We start from the raw sequence: 27,756 nt of genomic DNA on the forward strand, positions 1-27,756 counted from the left end.
TCTATCATTTTTGTCCAAAGGACAAAAGACAGATGGGCCGTACTGAAACTGAACTTCGGTCCGTTTTCATCGGTTTGGACCCATGGTGTGTACGCGGCCTCACATTTGCCTCGGTACCAGCTTTGTATTCACACTGAGATTTAACTGGTCTATTTTGGTAGCCCATCAGAGTGAACAAAATAAGGCTCCTTTCACAAGGGCTTTCCGATCAAGGTCCATCTGTCAGTTTTTTAGGCCAACCTCATCGGATGCTCCATGCACCTCTATGGAGCAGCGCCATGCCCGCCGACATCTGCCACTATCCGATCCAGACAGATGGAAACCCTATTTTGTATCAGTCTGGAGAATCAGATCGGATGAAAACGGACAGGCGGTCCGTTTTCATCCGATCTCCATAGAAGACAAGCGGGGCTTTGACAGGTCCATCTCCATACAGTGAGCGGAGACAGACCTGTCATCCACCTGCTCAGTGGGGGATCAGCGGATTGATCACTGTTGAGCAAAGCGGAGTCCGTGCTTACACAAGCCCATGTGAAAGGGCCCTCAGTCACAGTAAGGGAGATTTACTAAAACTGGTGCAGCTGTGCCTAGTAACCAATCAGCTTCTAGGTTTTATTATCAAAGCTTAACTTGAACAAGCTGAATTTAGAAGCGGATTGGTTACTATGCACAGCTGCACCTAATACTGTGTGCCCCAGTTTTAGTAAATCTTCCCCATTGTGGTAATGCAAAAATATGACGATGTTTCAAGTATCTAAAGAGAACTTAGTAACCAGTTTGCTTGATAGCATGTCTCCTCTACCATTAATATTTGCCCTGGGCTAGTATGCCGCCCCTTTCACCTATTGGAGCCCTGAAAGAAAGCCCATTACAAGTTCTGAGCTGCTGTGAATTGGAGTTCATACACTTCTGTGCAGTGACATGAATGAAGTCTATGTGACACTTCAAAAAAAAAAAGTTGAGAAAAAGAAAAAAAAAACGTATATATAAAAGCAGTGCAATGCTCTGTGACATGCATCCCAGTGTTCCATGTGTTTTACCATGGAGGCTAGTGTGAAATTAGCCTCACTGTACAGCAGTGTAGAGCAGTTTAAGTTGGATCCCTAGTAGGCTCCCTACATCTCTTGCCTATTGCCATTTATTAATACAGATCTGCATTAATGTCACAATCCCAGAGAAGGTGTTTTTTGTAGGATGGTCCAATGAGGGGGAACTCGAGAGACAAAAAACAGGAAGGACGACCTCAATAGATTTATCTGCGTTGTGTGGCATAGTAAAGTCTGTGCAGCATGTAATTTATTTGGCACACATTACCTAGTTCATGGTCTTTGACCAATTATATTATCAGTCCATTATGTATAGTTTTTTAGTTCAGAAAGCAGGACCCTTGACCTTTAACTGCAACCCCAAATCAGACAGACCTTATGCTACATCACTTGGTCTGACTGGCTGATCTGCCTACCCGGTATACATCAGGGGAGGGTGATGGAAGTCACATGTTCCACCGTACCTAGATTCTGGGTATTTCAGTGGGCTCTAGTAGGCTAAGGAGGTGGCGAGGGGGGAATAGGGATTGTAAAGTACCACCTGTGGAGGAGACACGCTATCAAGCAGCACTATTATTTTGCCCCTGATTTAAGTACTGTCAGCTTCAAATCTGCTTTAACAGAGTTGAAATGATCAGCTCTAATACTGGTTAGACATGGTGATGCCCATGCAAAGCTTTTCATAAGTGGAAAATTCATCAATAATTTGAAAAGTTGAAGAATGGGCACCACCATATTTAAGGGGTGGGTGTTCATCTTTAAATCTTTAATAAACCAGAAAAAAAATCAAAAATCAAATCACAGTGTGAATCTAGAGCCACGTTTCAGCTACTCTGCAGCTGTAGGGCTCAACTCCTCGGTGGCGGGTTGTCCTGGTGAGATGGCCGACACGGCAGCCTTCTCTGGGCACTGTGCCACCATGTGGCTAGTACTTTGGCAGAAATGGCATTTCTTGGGCTGTGGTGGCAAGCTACATTCCTTGGCGTGGTGATCAAGTCCTCCACAGTTATAACATCTGCAAGAACAAAATAAAACAATGTTTGTACACTTTTTTTCAAACTGAATTTAACTAAAAATAGTTAATACTTTTAATAGGAACACAAACATTGCAAGACACAAGATGGCATTACCCTACCCCGTTAGTAAAAGGTCAAAACTCTTTGGGGTTTATTTACTAAAAGCAAATAGTCTGAGCACTGCAGTTGCGCTAGAGCGGAGGGGAACGTGCAAGAAAAAATAACGTTTTTTGCTTGCACATGACTATATGATATAAATCAGCAGCTCTTCCCATCATTTCAGAGCTTCCCCTCAGATCTGGAACACAGTATATTTGCCTTTAGTAAATCAACCTCCCCGTGTGTGTGTGTGTATATATATATATATATATATATATATATATATATATATATATATATATATATATATATATATATATATATATATATATATATATATATATATATATATATATATATCCCAATGACATTGGCTCACATAAATAAAATAAAAAAACACTCATAAAAAAAAAAAACATAAAACCACAAGATGTATGTTGGTAGCACTCAATTAAAAGATAGCAGTAAGTGAAGTGCTGAGGTAGTAGCAAGCCAATGTTCTGCAACGTAGTGAGGCAATAATATCTTTGTTGGTCTAAAAATGAAACTTGCAGATAAATTATAATTACTCTCGCTAACCTTCCCCCCCACACCCCCACCTCCAGTCTATAGGTGTAATAAAAACTAGTGAACATAAGGTTAATGATTCTTACCTTGTACAGGCCCTACCATGGGTCTCGCTGGGCTGGTTTGGACAGGGTGGTGAGCGCCACCGGATTATACAGAGCAGGAATCTCCCGCTTACCCTCCTGTCAGATGAAGTATCACCCCCTGGGCCGGTTCATATGATAGGCAGTACACTGGTGATGCCCATCATAGAAGGCAGGACTTCGTCTGAGGACAGCGGCCACGCGGGGTAAACAGGAGATCTCTGCTCTGTATAATCTGTCTGCTCTCCTAGCTTGCAATGCACTTCTCACAGGCAAGGCTGAGCTGCTGGGCACTGGTGAGGCTGCATTGATGGACACTAATGGGGCTGTGCCGATGAGCACTGGTGAGTATAATCAGTGCCGATCCTGACCCCCCTGGGGCCCTAAGCAAAATGACATGGCACATTAAAAATGAGAAGCGGGGGGCCCTGATGACAGCGACATGTCACATTAAAGAAAGTTGAGAAGCGTAGGGGGTGTTCTGCTGTCGGAAATGACATCTTACATTAAATTGAGAAGCAGGGGGTGCTGACATCTTACCTCTTCTCCCATGCAGCCAGCGAGTTGAGAAGCGGGGTGAGGGGGCGAAAATGACCTCTCACCAGGCGGGGCCTCTAGTAATTTGGGGGGCCCTTCGCAGCTTTACGGGGCCCTAAGCGGCTTGCATAGTGAGCCTATAGGGCGGATCGGCCCTGAGTATAATACACTCTTCAAATATGCTTTAAAATGCATGGTTTTCCCTTTTATGAACAAGACAATAATGACTATGTGGGTATAATAATGCTATGGGGCTGGTATGAAATGATTTCCAGAAATAACATACATACAATGTATAAAATATATATATATATATAATACAATCATTACATAAAACACATACACTGCATATATTTGAGGGAAAAAAAAAAGTATATTACCTTAACATACATTACAGGCTTGTTTGTTATAAATGAGTGCACAGATATTTACAGTAAGGGTATTCCTACACTGGCAGATATTTGCAAGCAATATAATAGATAATTGCTTGTGATAATCAGGTAGTGTAGGCGGGACTGGATTTAGAAGTAGGCACAGTGCGCATGTGCCTAAAGGCAACAGAGGCAAAAAGGTGACTTTTCACGTGCAGTTATATACACTATGGGGCAGATCCACAAAAGGATTACGCCGGCGTATCTATTGATACGCCGGCGTAATTTAAAATTTCCCGCGTCGTATCTTTGTTTTGTATCCACAAAACAAGATACGACGGCATCTGGGATCGATCCGACAGGCGAACGTCTTAGTACGGCGTCGGATCTTAGATGCAATTTTTCGGCGGCCGCTAGGTGGCATTTCCGTCGAAATCCGCGTCGAGTATGCAAATTAGCTATTTACGGCGATCCACGAACGTACGTCCGGCCGGCATTTTTACGTCGTTTTCGTTCAGCTTTTTCCGGCGTATAGTTAAAGCTGCTATATGGTGGCGTACTCAATGTTAAGTATGGCCGTCGTTCCCACGTAAAATTTTAAATTTTTTACGTCCTTTGCGTAAGTCATTCGCGAATAGGGATTTGAGTAGAATGACGTCACCGTCGTAAGCATTGGCTTGTTCCGGGTTAATTTCGAGCATGCGCACTGGGATACCCCCATGGACGGCGCATGCGCAGTTAAAAAAACCCATTGTGTACGTTGGGTCACGATGTATTAACATAAAACACGCCCCCATCACATCCATTTGAATTCCGCGCCCTTACGCCGCCAGAGATACACTGTGCTGCCGTAACTTACGACGCAAATTCTTTGTGGATTCGAAAAAAAAAAATTGCGGCGGCGTAGTGTATCTTAGATACGCTACGCCCGGCGGGAAGATGCGCCCAGGTACGTGGATCTACCCCTATATATACACCACCATATTCTAAACCACGTTAGGGTCAGGAAACATAAAAAAAATAAAAAAAAGGGGGGAGATCCTAGCAGAGGGGCGTTACTTTAGGCATCAAGACTTGTGTACCAATAAGCCCAATAATTGAAATCCAGCTCTCACTTTATGACCATCTGCTTCTATATCAGACATTACTTTGCTTAAAAAGTATGCTGCAGAGAATTTCCATTATGTTAAAAACCACTGTGACTAAGGAGTAAATTTGGTTATCCACAGAAAAGGAAGCAAACCTTTTAGCACACATAATGCAGCAGCATCTTGGCTAAGTTGGGGAGAAAAGTTTGAGTGGGTACTGTTGGTATGACCAGTCATACGTTGACATCAATCGCCATGCATTGGCCAGCATAAGCCACCTTGTCCCAGCTGATGAAAGATGGAGGAGATTGACCACTAAATCAAACCTTGTATGCCAAAATGCATATTTCAAGTCAACATTAGATTGTGTTTGTTTATGGTTATCTGTATCCTTACCTATCTCCTTTAGGCTTCCTTTTTTGCTGGCCCTTTACTTTAGGTCGCCTCTCACTGCCAATGCATGGGGCACCCCCTGGCCCTGTTACTTGGGTGGACTCGAAGCCCTTTGATGATTTCTTGAAAGTGAATTCCACAGACTCCCCCTCCTTCAAGCTGCGGAAACCTTCCATGTACAGTTTGCTCTGTGAATGGAAAAAAATTGATTAAATTATAAGAATGGGAGAAAGAGGAGAGGATTGGGCCACTTTATAAAAGCATCAATCAAAATGGTTTCCACTACCTAAAGTGTTTGTTTTTTTGTTCGTTTTATTACAACAATTACTGGTAAAAGCCAACTGTGTAAATGTATAGCCCCAAAATATTATTATATATTACACATTAGGTCATTGGCCATATTATGTCATGTCATTGTGATAATGATGCATCTGTATGACAGTTTCAGCAAGCTCATTTCCATCATTGGACTCCCATCAGGGATGATCATGCAGTGTGCGGATGTCAGTAATATGTCGTCTCTGTCCACAACGATAATGAAAATAGTCTCTGAAAAAAAAGTTATATTAACAGTCTGACATTTTAAAACAGACATGGTAAAAATAAATATGCATTTCTGTGCCATGGTATACCCTCTTAAAGCGGAGCTCCACCCTAAAGTGGAACTTCTGCTCATGGGAACCCCCCCCCCCTCCGGTGTCACATTTGACACCTTTCAGGGGGAGGGGGGTGCAGATACCTGTCTAAGACAGGTATTTGCACCCACTTCCGGCCACACAGTCTGCGGGTAGACTGCGGGCAGGACGTCAGATCCCGTCCCGTCCCCCGTTGTGTTCTGGGAAACACACGCCTTCCAGAACACAGCGGGGACCAGTCAGCGCGGCGCAGCGTGACTCGCGCATGCACCATAGGGAACCGGGCAGTGAAGCCGCAATGCTTCACTTCCTGGTTCCCTCACTGAGGATGGCGGAGGGGGCCGACGGTGCTGGACTCCAGTACAGGTAAGTGTCCCAATATTAAGTCAGCAGCTGCAGTATTTGTAGCTGCTGGCTTTTAATATTTTTTTTTGGCGGAGATCCACTTTAAAAAAGGTCGCAGCTGCTCCTTTAAAAAAATACTCATAAGACACTCTTACACATACAATGATGTGTAACAGCACTATCAACAAACTATATCATGTGCAAAAAAAAATCATGTGTGCTCAAATTGGTAAATAATCAATATCAAACCAATTACATAAAAATGTTATTATACAAACATCATCATCTAAAATGTCTAGCTTGTTATAATATATCCATCATGACACTCACATGAACAGAGTGTCCTTCCCAAAAATTAAACCACATTTTTGCACAGTTCATCACTGATACTCCTCTTCTGGGGTCCCCCGCCAGCCCCTCCCCCCTGCGGAGTGCCCCCATGGAAAGCCACTGCCATGGGGGGACTCATGTGGACTCCCGTTGACAAAGACAGTAAGGCTCGACCCTGCTCCCCCCCCCCCGCTTCCTCGTTATACAGTTTGGTTGACAAGAGTGGGAACCAATGGCTTCCGCTACTATTAATCTTTCCAGTGAAGAGGGACAGAGCCAGGGCCAGACTGGCCTACCGGAAATGCCCAGGTAGGCCAGTAGGCCGCCTGTCTTGGGGCCACTTTGAGCTGTGGCTGCAGCGGCACCCACAAAAAAATATATATATATATGGCTGCACGCCGACATGTAAACTGCGCATGTGCCATTTTGAAGCTAGCTGGACGGTAAAGCCTGTACACGCTTGGCGGGTGCATGCGCAGTAACGCAATGGTCCCCGGCGACACCATTTTTAAATGTGAGGCACTTGTCTCACGTCGAGCCCGCGGTTGTAAACAAAGCCACGATCGCAGCTGGAAAGCATGGGAGCATTCTTTTTTTTTTTAATCTTGTGCTTTCCAGCCTGGAGGAGATATGTGGGGTCTTATAAACCCCATATCTCTCCATAAAGAGGACCTTTCACGCACCACTCCTATTACAAGGGATGTTTACATTCCTTGTAATAGGAATAAAAGTGATCAACATTTTTTTTAAAAGAGAAAGTGTAAAAATAAAAAAGTTAAACAAAACAATAAAACATTTTTTTTTAAAGCGTCCCCACAATTCTAGTTGTAGACCGCCTCTAACTCTAAACTGGTAACCTGTAAAAAAAAAAAAAAAAAAAAAAAAATAAAGCATGACCTATGGATATTTTTAAGTCCCGAAGTTTGGTGGCATTCAATGAGTGTGTGCATTTTTAACTCGTGACATGTTGGGTATCCATTTACTTGGCAGAACATCACAAAAAAAAAAAAAAAAAAAAAAATCGGGCAAACTTTACTGTTTTGTTATTTTTTTTTAAATCATGAAAACGCGTTTGAAAAATTGTTGCGCAAATACTGTGCGAGATAAAAAGTTGCAACGACCGCCATTTTATTCCCTAGGGTGTCTGCTAAAAAAAAAAACATACATAATGTTCGAGACTTCCAAGTAATTTTCTAGCAAAAAAATTTTTTTTTTACATGTAGGAGAGAAGTGCCAGAATAGGCTCGGTATGGAAGTGGTTAAAAGACATTCACAACAAATCAAGGTTGACTGCACATTGCCCATAAAGCAAATTCATGATCAAAGAAGCTTTGAATGGTCAATTCATTTGTAAAATTGCTGACCAAACTGCTCACATATAGCCAAGTCTCTATACTGGTATATAATTACCCCATTGTAGGACAGAGTGATCCCCCCCCCCCCTTTACTCATGGGGATTCCCCGTTATGCCTACATGTTAATGAACGTGCAAAAGCCATCTCCCTCTCTCCAGGTGGGGGCTGCAGGGTTTCCCAGCTTATGACAGAGAGCAGATATTCTGCCTAACTGAATGGAAGAACAAAGGGATCTCAGACATGCTATACATTCCATGCATTCCTAATAGAGAGGGGGAGGGTAGGAGGTATAGGCAGAGGGGGGAAGGGGCTTGTTATGCAGGTAGCCATGTGCTCTATGCATTGTTCAGCTGCAGTGATTAAAGCCACTTCAAGTACGGGTAAAGGTCATTAGCACAATCCAATATACACAATTCTATACCCACAGTTGGTCCAGAGGAAGGCAAAAAACCCCAGCAGAGCATGATCCAATTTGCTACAGCAGGGGAAAAAAAAGTCCTTCCTGATCCCCAGAGAGGCAATCGGATTTTCCATGATCAACTTTACCTATAAATGTTAGTACCCAGCTATATTATGCACATTTAGGAAAGTATCCAGGCCTTTCTTAAAGCAATCTACTGAGCTGGCCAGAGTCTATTCCACATTTTCACAGCCCTTACTGTAAATGAAACCTTATATATATATATATATATATATACATTTTTTTAAATATATTTATTTATATCTATCCCAATGCCCCCATCCACACATTTGAGGTGAAAGGGGGGGGGGGGGGAATGCATGTCAAGACGGAATACAATGATGGCTAGTTTATGCGCTGGATCTAGCATTATACCCAAAAGTATATGGCTGGCTTAAAGAATGGATGATCAGTTTGATCTTTGTAGATTTGCTAAAATAAAGATTATAGTGCCAAAATTAGGTCGATTTCCAAAAAAGAAAATAGGCTATTCACTTTGTCGACTTTCATTGTCCAATGACAAGCTTGCAAAATTGCTTTGGATACTCTTTGCAGAGTACATTTTCACCACATTGACTAAACTAAAGAAAATCGCATTGCAAAGTGAACAGGCCTTCCTGCATTGTACAGGCTTGAATAGACAGAATGCATTGAGCTAATCGCAGACTTGTAGTTAAACTGTACCCTGGGCATAAAACAGTCAAAGTGAGTGCATAAAAATACACGTGCATTATCACCCAAGTGTGAATGTTTGTGTAATGCGCAGACATCCCAGTGCAGACCTAATGTCAGGGAATAATAGACATTTCACTGCTGACGTGTGAAGACATTTCCCTTTTTCTGCTAGTTCAGACCATCAAGAATACTTTACTTTTTAATCTGTGAGGCAAAGGAATATCAAATTGCAGTGAATACATTGTATTTATGGAAACGTAGATTACCACCATTGCTATTTATATCCTTTAGCTTTGATAAATAGGCAGAAGAAATTGGTTTTAATTTCCCCCGACTGATATATTTCTTGATATCTATGTTATATCTGATCATTTACTAGAGGATATATACCTTTTGGAGACAAGGGGGAGTGAATGGGATTTAGTAGTATGATGCTGGTACTTTATGTTTTAATGTAGTGCCTTATGTTTTTTAGACACATTTTAACCAATTTAATAAAAGAAGGTTATATTTTTATATGGTATACGACTGACTAGTTATTCCAAAGGGAGGTTTTCAGCACTTTTAAAGTCCCAACTTTTTTCTTTATGCTTCTAAAGTCCTAATCGCACCTTCTAAGTACAAGCAGGAGAATGGTGATTTATATCACAGACCACAAAGTGTCATTTTCAGTAGTCCCTAGGTGCCACGTCAAAGGGAATAGGGCTCAGATTTGATTTAGTCTGTCTTGATTGGGGGTATGGCAGCCATCTGTGTGATCATAGCAGACAAGGACATGAGCAGTCGAGATTTAAGAAAACAAGAAGGAACTATGGAGCTAATCGATTAGTTCTCAATGATTGTATTCTGCAAAGATCCAGTTTAAATTGTGAATAGTGCCAGGATCACAAGTGGTACATGCATGATATAAAAGGCCATGTTGGTGGTACACGACGGGCAAAAATGTGAAAACATTAAAAATCTGAAACAAAGTAACCCAATTCTCCCGATTGTATTCTTCCATTGCAGCATGTGGGATTAAAGAAAGAATGACGCAATAAGTATAGGCATAAAATGTCTCTATACAGTACTATATGACACGTATGATCATAACAGAAGTGTTGCTGGTGTGAATTTGTTATTTATGCTTCCATGACAAAATCTGTTCTAGATGCTATGGAAACGTTTAGAAGAGGGTTTACTAAAACTGGAGAGTGCAAAATCTGGTGCAGCCCTGCATAAAACCTGGAAGCTGATTGGTTTCTATTGTTAAAGCTTAAAGGGATTGTAAAGGTAAATGTTTTTTCACCTTAATGCATCCTATGCATTAGGGTGAAATAACATCCGACGGTACCCCCCCCCCCCCGAACCCTCGTTTTACTTACCTGACCCCCTCGAAAGTCCCGCACACGTCCACGTGATCCTCTTCGGTTCCCAGCCTGGCCGTTGATTGGCTAGGGCTGGACGGATTAATAGCAGCGCAGCCATTGGCTGGCGCTGCTGTCAATCACAGCGGATGACTCGGCGCTCCCGGGGCGGGGCCGAGTGATATAGTCGGCGGCTATGCCCGCCGCTGTATCACGGGAGCGCGCTCGCAAAAGCTTTCCACCATGCAAGCTCGCTTGCATGAAGGTGGAAAGCTTTTGCGAGGAGGAGCCGAGACAGCCGCCGAGGGACCCCAGAAGACAGGGTTAGGGGACACTCTGTGCGAAACGAGCTGCACAGTGGAGGTAAGTATAACATGTTTGTTACTTAAAAAAAAAAAAAGAAGTTTGCCTTTAGTGACCCTTTAATTGAACTAGAATCTGGCTATAATGCAAAGCTGCACTGCACCAGATTCTGAGTGCTCTAGTTAGTAAGTCTTGCCTATTGGGTGCATGTACTCAATAGTTTAGATAAGGCTATGTTTGTGGGATTAAAAAAAAAAAAAAAAAAAAAAAAAAAACACAATCACATTGTATCCTTTTTGAGGATCTGTTGAAGACAATGTAATTTGCTCTTATCTTCCTGTTTCTGCAGGATGTGTTATCTCACTTTGTGTCCTGTATACACAGGAGATATTGGGATAGGAAATATGCTGCCCTATGGAGGGAGGTGATGGTGGCTCTGGTCTGTAGAAGACTCAGACCTTTTGATGCTGAGAATGTTGGAGGCTGCAATAAGGAAATTAGACATTTGAGACAATAAAATGAGATAGTACCCTTATCCCACCCACACACTTCCAAAATCTCCTGAGAATGCACAGGTCAAGCAAAGGTTACTGGGAATCCATCGCATGCGATTCATCCCTGAATATTCATTCCAGTGCTTGCAGGTGGTCTCATCTCAAGAGAGATATATAAATACACAGAATTGATAAATGTAGATAAGAAAGACAGTTGTTTTAAATCAGTTTTGTTTCATACTGATTGCATGGATAAACAATTGGAATGCCATTAGGTATATCAGAAATACACAGGAACCTTTTCCCAGCGTGGATGCATTTCCGTGTGGAATTTAAAACACTTACAGCTTTTTTTTTTAATAAAAGGAGTGTTCAATCTTCGGTGCAATCAGAAGTCACTCAGTGTATAATATAGTGGATTCTGATTGGTTGTTATAGGCTATTGCTTGCAAGAAGTTGCACTCTTTAATAAAGGCCAGTACTTACTGTTTTGGGGCACACTTAATTCTACAGTCTCTTAAATACAGATAAGATCGGGTCTCTGGAATGCTTGGAATTTTTATTTTCAGAAAAAGACTTGAGATCTTGAAATCAATCCCCTGTCAAACACTTCCCTTTGGCATCTCTCTATTTGTGCTTTAAAGCAGTACCCTTTCCCATTTACAAAACGGTAAGGAATAATGATTAAAAGTGGTCTTAATAAAAAAAGTCACACACACCTTCTTGATCTGATAAACTTTACTAATCTTATATATTTTTTAAAGTCCTGGTGCTCAGCAAGTGGCCCTTTGCCCATCAGACAGTACCTTGCCTGAGTACTTGCGAAGGCCAGTAAAGTAAAAGTCTTTATACTGGATTCTAGTTATTAAATGGCTTTCCTTCTCCATTACCTTTTTCTATGATACCCATCCCTTTTCACTTTTTGTGTTTTTTCCCCCCTTAGGTATTTTAGGGCATGGTCTCCAAGGTCCACAGCGTGCAAGAACTATATTCTTTTTATGTGCCCGGAGCACCATAGAAGTGCTTGCAGTCAGCCAATGTTAGGCAATAAAGATGCTACGGCTCTACAGACTCGCCCACAAATCTGAGTTGAACTGAACGTAGACAGAGTGAATCCAGGGCCACACGCCCACCTCTGCATGCCTGTCAATCTTAGATCTGTGGCTGAGTCTGGACAGTTGCTGCATCTTTAGATTGCCTGCATGCAGCTCTACACCGCTAAAAATGCATACCCGCCTCCCCCCCCCCAAAAAAACAACACAAACAAAGCCGCTCTTGCATGCTTCTGGCCTTGGCACCCCAAACGAGGGCTCTTGTGATGGACCTTGTTGAGAGAAATATCAAATGTGGCACGTTTTTTTTTTAAAGTGGGCTGTAGGGAGCACTCGTGTGGAAGGATTGATCTGTACAAGGGTAGTAATATTTGAGTTGATGTACTAATAGCCAATAGGCTGTTCAATTTGCAAAAGGAAGTTGCACTTTGTAAAAGGAATATGACCCAGAGCTTAGTGAAAGTTGAAGCGCTGCTGACTTCCATCATCCAATCATTTGCAGGCAAAAATGCAGTCTATTTTATTTGCACATTGTGATGGACTTTTTACCTATATGCTTCAGTTTAATCCTCCCTGCTTGTTTAAGGCTGTTAATTGTAGTTACTCTTCTGCAGCCAGTGCTGTTTCAAATGTTAATTGTTCTAGCCCTGTGTTTACTGGTTACTGTGATTAGATAAGTGGCTTGTGTTAATTATGCTGATTGCTTCCTTGTGATAATTATCTCTCTATATGCGGTGCCGAGCCGGCTAGATACTGACTAGTTCAAAGAAATATCTTTATTTCAAAGGAGCTGTATTGAAGACCCCCCACTATGTAAGGGGGGGGCGGAGATTTGTCATTGTAACGGTTGTAACCACATATAAGCTCTGGTTTTTTACTATTAAAACTCTGTGTTGTTCAAGCAGTAAGCTGGTCTCATGTGTGGCTTTCTGGGCGATTCCAGGGATATCCCTCCTCGTGGAATATTGGGGTGATTGTCGTTATGGGAAGAAGGGAACGTTGACGGGGATATCATACCGATACCGTCACAATTGGTTGGCAGCAGCGGGATCTTCCCTCTACTCTCCTTTACACCCGGATTCCAAGCAGACACTGGGAACAGTGAATGGAAGGCTGCTACACCCTGCTTAAAAGAAATACACTGAAAGAACTACTGGAAGTTCGTGGAAGGATTGCTAGCAACAAAACCAAGCGGGTCATCATAGCAGAATCAATGGAGATAGACCAGGAGGACGGGATTACAGCAACGCCAGCAGTACAAGAGATGGAGACACCAGTGATTCAGGAGGAGTCACCAACCAACAAGCTAATGAGAGAGAAGCTAGCGTGGTTCGGCCCGAACCCAACGCCAGATGTGGTACTGAAAGTGATGGACATGTTAGCGAAGGAGGCTAAAGAAATAAGAGACGCAGAGCTACAGAAGGCTAAACAAATAAGGGACGCAGAACTACAGTTAAAACTGGCAGCAGTCCAACAAGCAGCCGCACCTTCTCCGAACAGTGAGTACAGCACAGCAGACGCAAGGAAGATTCCGTTTAGCGCTTTTAAAGCTTTTGATGAAAAGGACTGTGAGATTGATAACTTCCTGGCGGATTTTGAGCGACAATGTAACCTGCACCGAATTGCTAGAAGAGAGTGGGTTGCAATATTGTCAGGCAAACTGTCAGGCAAAGCTTCTGATGCTTTCCGGACCGTGCCAGATCAGGATATCCATAGCTACGCCCGGGTTAAAGAAGCGCTCCTAGCTCGTTATGCAGTAACCCCAGAGTCCCACCGACAGAAGTTCAGGGACTCACGCAAAACCACGAAAGACTCTTACGCAGAATGGGCATGCCAGCTGTCCCTGTCGGCCTCTAACTGGGTTAACAGCAGCCAGGCCACCACCGCAGAGGACATTTTGCAACTAATGCTCCTGGAGCAATTTTACAATCACATCCAGACGGACGTCAAGGATTGGGTGAGAGATCGCAGGCCCATGACTCTACCAGAGGCCGCGAAGTTGGCGGATGAATATGCGGATACTCGCAAGACAAACCAGGTCACACCACGGGTACAACCTCCACAACCAACGGCGCCCTCACACCCACCAGCCGCTAGATACCAACCGCCTAACAGACCGATGACATCTAGCCCTCGCTACCCACGCCAGGAGGACAACGAACAACGCTGCTTCCGGTGCAAACAGTTGGGTCACTTCAAGCAGAATTGCCCCATGAATGACAACACCAGGTCAAATTGGTCTCAACCTGGGTACCGCCCACCAGCAGCAGCCCATTGTGTAGACTCGGCTTGGGATCCCCAGGAGCTGGGTCAGGAAGAACCATTGGGCACCCCTTACGAAGCCCTCATGGTACAATCTGTTATTACGGACAACAGGGAACACCATTGTCAGCTGGTCATGGGCGACCGCCATGAGCCGGAGGGGCCTTGGAGGGAGCTGGGCAGAAAGAGGCACCGCCAGCTACCCTCCAAGAAGAAGAGGTCCTGGAAGTCATATAACCAGCGGACCTGGGAGGAGAAGAAGCGACTGGAGGAGAGGGAGTCGCAGCGGGCGTCCCAGATGCGGGCCGAGATGTTCGCCAAGGGCCCACCGGTGGCCCCTTACACCACCACCCAGTTCCTGATGATGAAGGACCACGTGGAGAGCCTGCAAGACATGAGCAAGCAGGATCTGATCCGTGAGTACATAGAGCTGGAGGAGTGCATAAGCCGCATGGAGGAGGAGAACAACCACCTGAGGTCACAGCGGGCTGACCCCCCCAGGCTCCATGAACTGGAGATGGAGCTGGAGAGGCTCAAAGAGGAGAACCTGCGGCTGCGGAGGGAGCAGGGGGTGGCTGACCTTATGGGGCTCTGAGTCCCCTCCCCCCCCCCCCCCCCCGGACTCTGAGCACCAGTGCTACAGCATTTCAACAAATATAACTTTTTCTTTTTATGAATCTCCTGTGATTGTCACTTCAGAGCCATAACCTGCCCCCTCCCATAGCGGGACACCTAGACGGCAGCGCACAGACCCATTCGCCGTCTTCACACTGACTTCTGGTGACTTTGCAGATCGCACAAAGACTTGGGGACTGACCGGCGTGATCTGACGACCCGGTGGCATACCTGAGTCTGAAGCAGTTGCCAAGGGAGGTCAGTCATGCCAAACGGAGTTAACCTCGGACTAAAAGCTCTGAACCCGTCAACCCTATTGGACCAGGAGAGGTCCAACCGGCTTTTCCGGAGCAGGGAGAAGAAGGGGGGCCATTGTGATGGACTTTTTACCTATATGCTTCAGTTTAATCCTCCCTGCTTGTTTAAGGCTGTTAATTGTAGTTACTCTTCTGCAGCCAGTGCTGTTTCAAATGTTAATTGTTCTAGCCCTGTGTTTACTGGTTACTGTGATTAGATAAGTGGCTTGTGTTAATTATGCTGATTGCTTCCTTGTGATAATTATCTCTCTATATGCGGTGCCGAGCCGGCTAGATACTGACTAGTTCAAAGAAATATCTTTATTTCAAAGGAGCTGTATTGAAGACCCCCCACTATGTAAGGGGGGGGCGGAGATTTGTCATTGTAACGGTTGTAACCACATATAAGCTCTGGTTTTTTACTATTAAAACTCTGTGTTGTTCAAGCAGTAAGCTGGTCTCATGTGTGGCTTTCTGGGCGATTCCAGGGATATCCCTCCTCGTGGAATATTGGGGTGATTGTCGTTATGGGAAGAAGGGAACGTTGACGGGGATATCATACCGATACCGTCACACACATGATTGGGTATTCTTTGCAAAGTAGATCTCCTCCACATTCACTAAGCACAGGAGCAAACTCCCTTACAAAGTACAACTTCCCTTGTAAAGTGCATAGTCTATTGGCCTTCTGTAAATCAACCCCACGGTGTCTCCAGTCTAGGACTCCTCAGTCTCCAACACCTCCTATAGCATATTAGAGTCTTTGAACTTCACTTACAGCATGTACATAGTTGTTGGCCCTCTCCTATTGCATATATGCAATGTCCCACAGCTTTCTGTTGCATTACATTCACTTCTTGTTATATGTGGCCCGTTAGTGATGTCAGGGGCCACACTTAAGGCCCTGTGTCAAGAAGGTTGACCACCACCGTTCTAAAGCATCTTACAAATACTGTTAATTTTCAAAATCATATACAGAAGACACTATTAATTTGCAATCCATAGTTGATTAGATGTAAAATATTTAAATCAAGGTTAATGTTTCAAAAACAGTATAGATCCAGAGCTTCATTGGAAATATTTTTTTTTTTTAAGAATCAGATAGTTTTCTTACCTGATGCACAAAGACATCCACAGGTGTCTCCAGCTCAGCGCCTACTTTCTTGGTCATTGTGAGGAAACCAAAGCCCATTCTAACATTAAACCATTTGCAGGTCCCGGAACCCTGAACGTTTTCGGACTCCCCACCTTTAGAAGACTCTGAGTCTTCTACAGGCTTCACGAATCCTCCTGTAAACATAAATACAAACGGTTAACTTTTGGAAAGAATTTAAAAAACAAAAAATATTTTTCACAAGACCAATTATACAAAAAAAGTTTTGCAATAGTAAAAAATCAAATGCAAAATATTAATTAGGAGTATAAGGATAATCACTTCATGATAGCCATTGATGGGTTTGCTCATGCAATCCAAAGAAGCTAATTTAAATTATGTGTAAAGTTTACGAGAGAACCTATGTTGACCAGAACACAGCATGGAGCTCCTTTATAGGTAGGTTCATTGGAAAGATGTGTAATGTTATTAGATCAATAATATTATAGTGTCTTTTTTTTTTATTTAAGTAAATAATTTGTGAAATTGAGAGTTTCCATTTTCCTGAAATTTTGCAAAATTTTTTAACTTTCAGGCAAATTATCACCATTTAGGTAAAATGCATAGGAGGGAATGTGAAAAGAAGGCGTTTTGTATGGCTGAAATGAACTTAAAAAAGGGAAGAATTGAGACACCTACACACTTGTTAGCGATTGACTGTTCATTTCAAAAGCCAGAATAAAATAATATCCTGGCCAGTGGAATGAATGAGCACCCAGACACTTGACACGTGTGTGCAAAACGTGGCTTTAGGTGTGTTCTTTCAACTGCATTTTCCTGCTAGGAGCAAAAGGCATTCAGAATAGCTGGGCAAACACAACATGTGCATGATGCCTCAAAATGAAGTATCCCATTACTTTTCTAAGAATGGGTGAAAAAGCATTTGGTATACGATACAGACACTCTTATACCATGGCCCATCATCTTCAAGGCTCTGGAAGCTCCAAGCTGGTGTGTTTTGGATATGCTAATCTCAATTTTTGCCTAGTTTGACAAGGACTATCTCCTGCCTCATTCAATTTAATATTGGACATTGAAGCAATGTCCACTGATGGGCTAGAACACCAGAATATAAATATCCCAACTGAGACATTTGTTCTGATGACAACTGTGTAAGAGAGGAGCTCCTTTACTTTTTAGAGACTTCCTCTTGCTTCCTTTTTGTACAGGAAGATCGGGTCACTTTCAAGACCCTCTGCCTCATTCACAAATGCTCACAAGGAAACGCTCCTCAATACTTAAGCGAGAAAATAAAACCCTACGTCAGCAATCGTGTCCTCCGGTCAACCAACCAAAACCTCCTCTAAATCCCCAAATCCCGAGCAGTCTGATGCTAAGCGTTGGCTGCCTGATTGTCGGAATCAGTGTGTTCAGCTCAGTGTTATATGCCAGAGTTGGAGCCAGGGGGTGAAAGACCTTTATGGGAGGCAATTGCTGTCTGTACCTGCAGGGACCCATTACTGATCAGGGATCCAGAATCTCTCCCTCTGCCTACTCTGATTTAGGAGCCTCCTATTACCACTCTGTGCACCTCCTTCCTAACCCTGCTGTGTGCTGCCTGGTGTACCAGATGTTGTTGCCAAATCACCCTACATTTCGACCTACTACCAAGATTTTTTCACCACAAGGCTGATTTTCCTGACTGTATTTCTTCCACCAAGAAAACCCTATCAGCTACCTGAAATAGACAGACATTTGCAGAGTCCTTGAATCCGTTTGTTATATTCCATAGCCGTGCCATATTGCTTCTTGTGACCCTGAACTTATCCCTTGGCTGCGTTATATTGCTTTCCGTGACCCTGCTTTTTGTTCTTGCTGATTGATTGCTGCTCCTGTTCCTCTGGACTAACCTTGCTGTACCTGGACTGCTGCTCTGTGACTCAGGACTTATTCTTGTTGTTCCATAGTGCCACTTTGTGCCCCTGAACTCACCATTGGCTTTACTGTAATGCCGCTCTGGACTTATCCTCTGCTGTGCCATATTCCTATCCTGCCAGTCTCCCCTTTTGCCTTGGAATGTTACTTGTGGACCCACATCTTGTTTCTGCACTCTATTTCGCTCCTTCTCTCCTATGAGGTGGCTGCATTTTCCTGACTATACCACACTTATCTCGCACCCCGTTCTGTAAAATGAAATTCTCCAGTAAATACCCCACACATTGGTTCACATGTGAATGGACTCTCCATAAAAATTGTGCCCACCTGTGACAAAGGTTTTCACTGGGTTTTAACAAAATTAGCAGTATTGGGTGAGGATAATTTCTATGGCCACCCAGAGACCTAGAAATATGCTCTGACGTCCTTGCATGATCAGGCACCCTCAGGCATGAGGATCAGCTGGCAGGTTCATGAATAGGAACATTCTACTGAATGGAGTGAAGAGAGGAGGGGGATGAGCAGCATTAGTAGACACCACTAGCACTGCGTAGACCAAGTTAGAGCAATATCGGTGAATATCTTAACCTCCCTAGTTCCCAGGACAGCAGCTGGCCAATTTGGTTATTGATAATCACCTGATACATTCACCATCTCATGTCTATGAGCACATATTGAAATAATATAAAGTTTTGCTGATTTATGTGCTGCCAATGATTACAAACAAGGAGGCAGCAGTTTACTAAAATGTTTAAAAAGTCTGTTCCTGTGCTGTGGGAGCCCATTGGCTGGCCATACATTATACAATTTTATTTTTCAATTTCCTTTAGATGTACCTTGAACTATGTAGTGCAAGGGCCTACCTAATTGCATACAAATCGAAAGTGTTTAGGTTCGATATCATATTATATGATTTTGGTAAATCTAAAGAAAAATTGTACAAGAAGGTTGTGTAATGTATGGCCAGCCAAAGTCTGAATCCAGCCTAAAGGGCCAATTTTAGTTCAGATTTTTTTTTTTGGTTAGCAATCAACACTGGAAACTGAGGGTCCCACCTGCTGTGTCTTTAACGGTATCGGGGCATTGGGGAAGTGTTTTTTTTTCCAGTTAAGCTTTGCAATCACAAGACATAGGGAATGAGCGACACCATGAATTGTAAGGTGCCACTAGTACATGGCCAGCAATTTCCAGTGCCGATTGCTTGACAACCAAAACACTAACAGATATCCAACATAGTGCTGTGCATTTGATCAAGTCATGTTGCATGGCTGCTCAAAGCCCACGTTTATTAAAAAAACAAAGCAACATCATGATTAGATGACAAACATTAACATAATGTCTTGACTACACTCACTCTACTAGCCATTTTATAGCTATTCCAACTACAGTAAGGTCCATTTACACTGCAAGAGTGCATGTGTCCAGTTTCCCCATAATAAAAAGTATAGTCTGTTCCCATCCCAATGCTGCAGTGCAGTACAATTTAAAAAATATGACATAGGTTTATGTCTCAAGTAAAAATTCAACTCCTATGACCTGTCCGACCATAGATAGCAATAATAGAAAAGAGGTTAAAACACAAATTGCTTGAATAAAACCTTGTACACACGATTTTGATTTTCAGACGGGAATTGTGTGATGACAGACTGTTGTCGGAAAATCCGACTGTTTCTATGCTCCATCGGACAATTGTTGGACTTTCCGCGGACAAATATTGCATAGCATGCTTTCAAATTTTCAGCCAACAATTGTGTTGTCCAATTTTCCAAGCGTGCGTACACAAGTCCGTCGGACAAAAGTCCAAAGTACAAACACCCATGCCCCGAATAAATGCTCAAACACAACATTAGCAGGAGGTTTCCAAAGGGTGGCGCTAATGAGCTGAAAAAACACGTAGTTTCGTGTTTGCCGAAAATTGTGTGCCATTTGTATGCAAGACAAATTCCTGGCCAACGCCCTTTGGACAAAAGTCCTACACTTTGTCTGCCGGAAAATCCGATCATGTGTATGAGGCTTAAGTTGTATAATCTCTGAAACATTGGGCAAATATATTTGTAAGACAAAAAAAAATTAAGTTTACCTCTAAATTAAAATGACCTAATGCACTAAAAGCTGGCCATATGTGGATAGAAAATCATTTAAAAAAAAGTTTGTTTTGATTAAAGATCTGGCGAGCGACTTGTCAACATATTTAATCAATCGTTGCCAACATAAATGGTAAATTTTTTCGTCGCTCAATGCACATGCCTTGTACGTTTTTCTTCCATCATTAATGTTTAGAAAATAATTTGATTATGCAACAAAATTCCGACATGACAGATCTTTCTTTTGGCAGAAAACTTTGCATTTCGAGAATTGAAACGTGCCCACGACCGTTTCTAAGTTGAACGATTGGGCTTATCAAAACTTTTTTTCGAAATTATTTGATATCCACGTATGGCCAGCTTTACAGTGATCTTTAATTTAGACTGCTCTAAATTGGTATCATTTTTAGGAAACAATTCCATTTTGGAAAGCTAGACTATTATGCCCCGTACACACGATCAGAATTTCCGATGGATTAAAATCGGATGGAATTTTTCGTTGGAATTCCATTCAAGCTGTCTTGCATACACACTGTCAGACCAAATTCCGACCGTCCAAAAAGCGGTGACGTAAAACACTACGACGAGCAGAGAAAAATTAAGTTTAATGCTTCCGAGCATGCGTCGACTTGATTCTGAGTTTGCACACAGACGATTGGAATTTCCTATCGTTTTTTTTTTCCCCCATCGGTAAAAAATAAAACATGTTCTATTTCTAAACACCGATGGAAAAAAGTCAGATGGGGCCCACACACGATCGGAATTTCCGATGAAAAAAGTCCATCTGACTTTTTTCATCGGAAATTCCGATCCTGTGTACGCGGCATAAGGCTGGGTTCACTCTCTTCACATGCAGCTCACAGCAGGGGTCTGGTGCGTCCCCAATCACCATTTAAGGTCAGATTTCAGCCTGAATTCAGACCTGAAATGAACCAAAAGACGCGCAGGCGCCTGCGCTAATTTGCACCGGACCTGCTGCGGAGACATGTGAACCGGCTCCATAGAGAGCCATGCAAAATCTCCTGCTATTGCGAACTGGATGCAGGGGAACCTGCATCCAATTTGCAATAGTGTGAATCCAGCCTCAAGCCTAGTACACACGGGCCGAATATCATTGGCCGGTTTAATAGAAACCTGACGATATTCGGCCAGTATGGCTGATCTCTTTCGAAGGGGCATGCCCGAAAAAGGGCTGCTGATCGTCATCTGATCAATGCTTTCAGCCAATCGCTGTGACCTGTACATTAAAGCTAAACTCTAGGGATGATATCTTTTCCACACATACATTGGGCCAGCTTGAATATTGCAAGTATACATATGTGATACCCAATTAGCCTCTGTGGAAGCTATAAAATCACTGTAGCTACCGCAGTGATGGCAGAAGTCTTCTGGGGGCCATGCTGAGCGGCTGCCCTTCTGCATAGTAACCATAGGGGGGGCTCATGTCCAGCATGACCGCCATTCAGAGAATGCTTTGCATTTTTCTCAATGAATGCAAAGCGTCCTCCAACCGATAAGACGAGGTCGAGTGGAGGGGCACTGATGTCACCTCCAGTAGTGCTCAAAGAATATATATATATATATATATATATATATATATATATATATATATATATATATATATATATATATATATATATATATATATATATATATAAAAATCTCATCCACAGAAGATATTTAGTGCATGGACCACTGCAACATCAATATCTGCCAAACGCATGTGCATTTTTTTTTTAGAATGAGCAAACTTTCTTTTTTAGCTCTTGTGTGTAATTGAGCTATTCAGGTCAGCTGAGTCTTTAATGGCTAGCTTCAACAGCCAATGAGGGCTTAGGCCTGATTCACACCCATGCATTTTTAGCGCTTTTTGCACTACAGTCCACTTAACATGGTTTCCTATGGAACACGTTGTGTAAAAATGCATAGTTGTGAATCAGGCTTTAGTGGACATAAGGAACATAAGGAACATGTACCTGGTAATCATTTTGACTTTAGCATAACTAGATTTAGCAAATGAGCCTACAGCTAGCCAGCAGATTTTCGAAAAACAAACGTTCGTCCAAAAATTCGTACAGTACATTTGATGACGTGACAAATATTGTTCAAAAAGCACTTCAAATTTGTATTAGATTCATGAATTAATGCAATTTCCCAAACAAAAACCACATTCACGGTTAGAAATGTGTAAATAAAAGAAAAAATTCCATCCTGCTCCTTTGAATTTTCTCTTTGCTGTGGTCGATAACAAACATCAGGTTTTACCCCACTAACAATTAGAAAAGCAAACAAACTGAAATGAATGTTTCCACACAAAATTCTTCTAGTGTATAGCCAGCTTATGGATCTTAAAGCAAACCTGTACTAAAAAGGAATATGGAGACTGCCCTTAAAATGCAAATAGCAAGACGCTCATACTGATGCAGTGGATTCAATACTTTCTGATGCGTTGACCTGGAACAAGCATGCAGATCAGGAGTTCTGGCTTTGCCCAGATTTCTATTGCTGCATACATATTGAAACATTCAGCAATGACAACATGCATAAAACTGGCCATACATTAGTAGAACTTTTGTCAACATTTTAAGAACGTTCGTTTGACTTTGTAATCATTAGTGGAGTCAAATCGACATTCGTTTTAGACCACAGTAACAAGAAAAATTTGAGGAAGCAGAATGGAAAAATGTCTCAAAAATGTATGAATTTCTAAAAGTGTAATGTGCGTCTTGTTCTGGAATGTCCATTTGTTCTAAAATGAATAAAAAGCTAATTCAATTTTGAAGTACTTTTAAACGATATTTGTCAATGCTAGTAGTGTATGCTAAGGCCAGCTTTATTCTCGCAGCAAGCTGACCATTTGATTGTATAAGCTTTTATGTTTCGATAGAAATGTATAGAAAGCTAAATGTATGCATGCTTACATAAGATCCAGTTTGTATGAAAGAATGAATGGATAGGATGAAGATTAAAGTTGTTGAAGGTTGTAAAGTTGTTGAAGGTTGTAAATGCTGGCCAAATGCAACACTTTATTTTTACATTTTTCATACATTTTTATTATAAGATGTTTAGTAACATTCAAACCACAGTTAGTAGAGTCAGTTTAAAACAAAAAATTATATATATTTAATAATAATAAGTCTCTGGAAAAAGCCAATCTTCCAGCAACATGGGATTTCAATATTGAGTTCAATTAACAATTCTTTACTCATTAGGTTATCAATCATCAGTGTTAACCATTAAGTAAAAAATCAGTCCAACGCTTCCAAACTCAGCATTAAACAATTTGAAAAATACCAAAAATATTACTTTCAGTAATGTGGCATAATGTAGTCATAGCAGCGTATCATAACTGGTACAACTAGGTAGATTCTGAAAACCACAGCAATGCATCTACTACCTTTAGTAGTTAAAGCACAGTCAAACATAATAAAATTATCCAAAACAGTAATGAACACAGAGAACTCGTTTTACAACGAGCATTGCAAAAGTTACAATTCTCTAGCTCATGTTTTCCAAAAAAAAAGCTAAAAAACAAAAATGCACACCACACATTTCAACCCTAAAACTCTCTCCACTATCACTCAATAGCCACCGTTACAAAATCAGAGCAATTCACTAGCTCACAGCAGAAACAAGAGCAGGTCTTACACTCTCTCAAAATCTGGATACACTAATGTCCCCAAAGAAATTCAAAGCTTAGTGGCACCCAGCCAACTCCATCCCAGGCTAGACACCCATTTCTTCCTATATATCGGAGCATCCAAGACTTTTCCCACAGCCACTAGTCATCACCTGGAATCTCAGCGTTGGTAACAGAACCCATTTAGGAGTTCCTCTTGAGTTAATGAAGTATCCCAGGAACTCCCTTGAAGTCTTGTATCAGCCAAAAGCTTGTGGTCTCCAGTCTAACTAGATCCTTCACCTTCTCAAAATCACCCACCCTCCCCCTAGTTCGAATAAAGAAATTAAATGCACAAAAGAGACAACAAGGTTTGCTACATCTTCTTGGGACAATAGAGATGGGAGGGCAATTGCCTTTGAAAAGATCCAAAATTTTGCAAGACAATGGTAGGTCAACTGGCAAAGCTGCCCTCCCCCTCTCCTCTCAAAGAAAATTTCCAAAATTTTGACAAAATCACCTTCAAATTCCATGGCCCGCCCCTACCCCCTCAATCCGATCACCTTGTGCCATGCTGAGTTTAAGGTTAAGTGGTGGTCCTGTATCAGAGGTCAAGCAGAGCTCCCACGTAGGTCCTCATGACGATATGTTGTCATGTTGTCACACTCACATGCTCCTCGTCTAGAAAGATTCAAAAATGACTCTCTCTCGAAATAAGAGCACCCTGTGGTTCTGGGTACCCAAACTATCCAATCAGCAGCCGAGACCACCTGCCAGGACAGCAATGAATGACTACCACACTTGGGCACACTATTAAGACCTCCCATATGAAGCCCACCTCCCTGGACAAATGTAGCTGAAAGATGACCAGTCAGGGGTTGAGCTGACCTGAAATGATTTCCCAATTCCATCTCCTCTTCAATCAGTCCCCCTCCCCCAGGGCACAGGAGAGCAGAAGGGAGGGGGGTGTTAAGGAACATTTGAAGTTGAATGGGCAGTGTTTCATAGAGATATGATGCAGATGCTTATGATATAGGGTTTTAAATGATCTGAGTAAATAGAAGTACACCTTTAAGTGAGTTTAGGAAACATGTCTAGAACTAATGATTGAGGTATCTTACCTGTGTTAAATATCCCAGTGCAGTTATAGGTACTGTTTTTCAGAGTTCTCTTGCATCCTGCACACATGTATGGGTTTACATTGTGACTGTGTATATTAAACCAATTACATTGATGTCTGCTTCCACATATCAGCTGGAGCTGCTAAAGTGTTTGGCTGTCTTTTGTTACTAGGTGTTGCTTTCATTAGGAATGCACTGATCAGGAGACAGCAGGGTCAGACTCCCTGTGTGCTGCTGGCTCCAAGAGTCTTCTGTGAAGCTTCTGTTTAAAAGGTGATAACACCCTTCATCCCCCATTGAGAGGTTTAAAAAGGCCATCATGCTTATGTGTCACACCCATGCATGGGACAAAGGCCCTGCAACCAGTCTGCAGTTTCCGGTGGTCAGTTTAAACTGGTCCTGGCCATTGGCTTTATTTGAAACCTTTAACTCTTTAATGCCTGCATTGACACCATGGTTGGGAGGTGGGCTGCCTGGAATGTCTCGAATACCCAAAGATCATATCATTGAATAGGATGCACATGTTTGCATCCTTAAAGCGGAGGTCCGCCGACCATTCATTTATTTAATTTTTTTCATGCATTCTGACACTTGCCTAATAACAATATAACACTCACGTGTTTGGTGTAATAATTCCCCCGATATCCATTTTCATATCTAAAATGAACTTATAAAAATTGTCGATGGCCGGTTCCATGTTGCTTGTGGGCATGTAAAGCAGGTCACATGGGATCCGGGGGGTCCCGTAATGCCTGTTGTCAGGACCGACGATGTAGGGGTGACCATATCAAGCTAAGAAAAAACATTATGTATAGTAGACAGCACAGGGGAAATAATTATTTGGTGGCATCACAGCAAGAGCGAGGAACCCTATGCAAGAACAAAACCTTTAGGCTGGGTTCACACCATCACTGCATGCGGCTCACAGCAGGGGTCCTGGTTCACCGTTTTCAGCCCAAATTTTGGGCTAAATTCGGCCCTGAAATGGACAAAAAGATGCACAGGGCTCCTGTGCAAATTCGCATCGGAGATATGTGAACCGGCTCCATAGAGAGCTGGTTAAAATCTGCTATTGTGAATTGGATAGCAGGAGATTTTCACTGGCTCTCTATGGAGCCGGTTCCGCTGCAGCGCCGGTGAGAATTTGCACAGGAGTCCTGTGCGTCTTTTGGTCTGTTTCAGGTCCGAATTCAGCCAAAAATTCAGGCTGAAATCGGACCTGAAATGTTGAACCAGGACGCACCGGACACCTTCTGTGAGCCGCATGCCCCGAGAGTGTGAACCCAGCCTAAAAGTTTTGTTCTTACATAGGGTTTCTTGCTCTTGCTGTGATGCCACCAAATAATTATCTTCCCTGCGCTGTCTACTATACATAATGTTTTTTCTTAGCTTGATATGGTCCCCCCTCATAACGGGACCCAGAAAATTTCGGACCTGAAACCACATGTGGCACTGATGTGAACCCAGCCTTTGTAGGTAAGCGCAATGGTTTCAAATTGTTCGAAACCCCCTGACCCCCCCCCAAAAAAAATGCAAAGAACGAGGTGAAGGATAACAATGTAAGTATGCAACCACAATTTTTTTAATATATAGGATTTAGTTGGTGTTTGTTGTGAATACTGCTGCGAAACTATGTGATACTATATGGACGCACACTCATGCCGCGTACACACAAGCGTTTTTGGGGTTCTAAAATATGAAGTTTTTCAGGGTCTAGAGAAAAAAAATGCTCTAGCAAAGCGTGGTGACGTGCAACGCGTACAACGGCACTATAAAGGGGAAGTTCCATTTGGATGACGCCACCCTTTGGGCTGCTTTAGCCGATTTTGTGTTGGTAAAAGACGATTCGCGCTTTTCAGTCTGTTACAGTGTGATGAATGCGCTTACCCCTTTACGAACGGTAGTTTTACCAGAACGAGTGCTCCCGTCTCATAACTTGCTTCTGAGCATGCGCGGATTTTTCACGTCGTTAAAGCCCACACACGACCATTTTTTACAACCCTAAAACGACAACGTTAAAAACGTTGTGAAAAAATAGAGCATGTTCGAAAAAAGAAAAAAAATTGCCCATTTTTTAGAACCCGAAAAATGCTCTGAAGCCCACACACGATCGTTTTTAATGACATACAAAAGTAAATGATACAAACTATCAATTTTAGGATATCAGATAGAGTGGAGACATTACTAAGGTCTTATTCACACGAACGTAGCATGACAATGCATGCAAAATTTGCACAATTTTTTGCGCATATGTGAAACACTCTTTTCATGCTTTCAGTGCCGTTCACTGTTAGTGGCACCTCAAATGCACCAAGTAAGACGCAAGTTCTTGTGCGTACAAAAAAATAAAAATGTGCAAGAACGTGTGGTACTAAAAGTGCAAAATGAACAAAGCTCAAAAGAAGGTACATGAACTCTGTTGCTGCAGTTGTCGTGTATTGGGCAGCTTATTGAAAACGATAAGCTGCCCTACTCGCATGGGGCAGCAGCGCACAAAAAAAAAAAAAGCATACATATGTTCAAAGTCCGATGTGAT

General features: G+C 42.4%; 1 protein-coding gene across 1 annotated transcript; it reads right to left on the reverse strand.

The window, feature by feature from the left end:
- Positions 1-645: 645 nt before the first annotated feature.
- LIN28A (lin-28 homolog A) lies at positions 646-24,924 on the reverse strand. Its single transcript, XM_040338014.1, has 4 exons — positions 24,663-24,924; positions 16,483-16,658; positions 5,204-5,388; positions 646-2,061 (listed from the first exon to the last, which is right to left on the reverse strand). The coding sequence occupies exons 1-4, from the start codon at positions 24,670-24,672 to the stop codon at positions 1,875-1,877; spliced, it is 558 nt and encodes a 185-aa protein (XP_040193948.1). The 5' UTR covers positions 24,673-24,924; the 3' UTR covers positions 646-1,874.
- Between the last annotated feature and the right edge of the window lie 2,832 nt (positions 24,925-27,756).

The sequence above is a fragment of the Rana temporaria genome, chromosome 2 (genome assembly GCF_905171775.1).
Source record: "Rana temporaria chromosome 2, aRanTem1.1, whole genome shotgun sequence".
Lineage (NCBI taxonomy): Eukaryota > Metazoa > Chordata > Amphibia > Anura > Ranidae > Rana > Rana temporaria.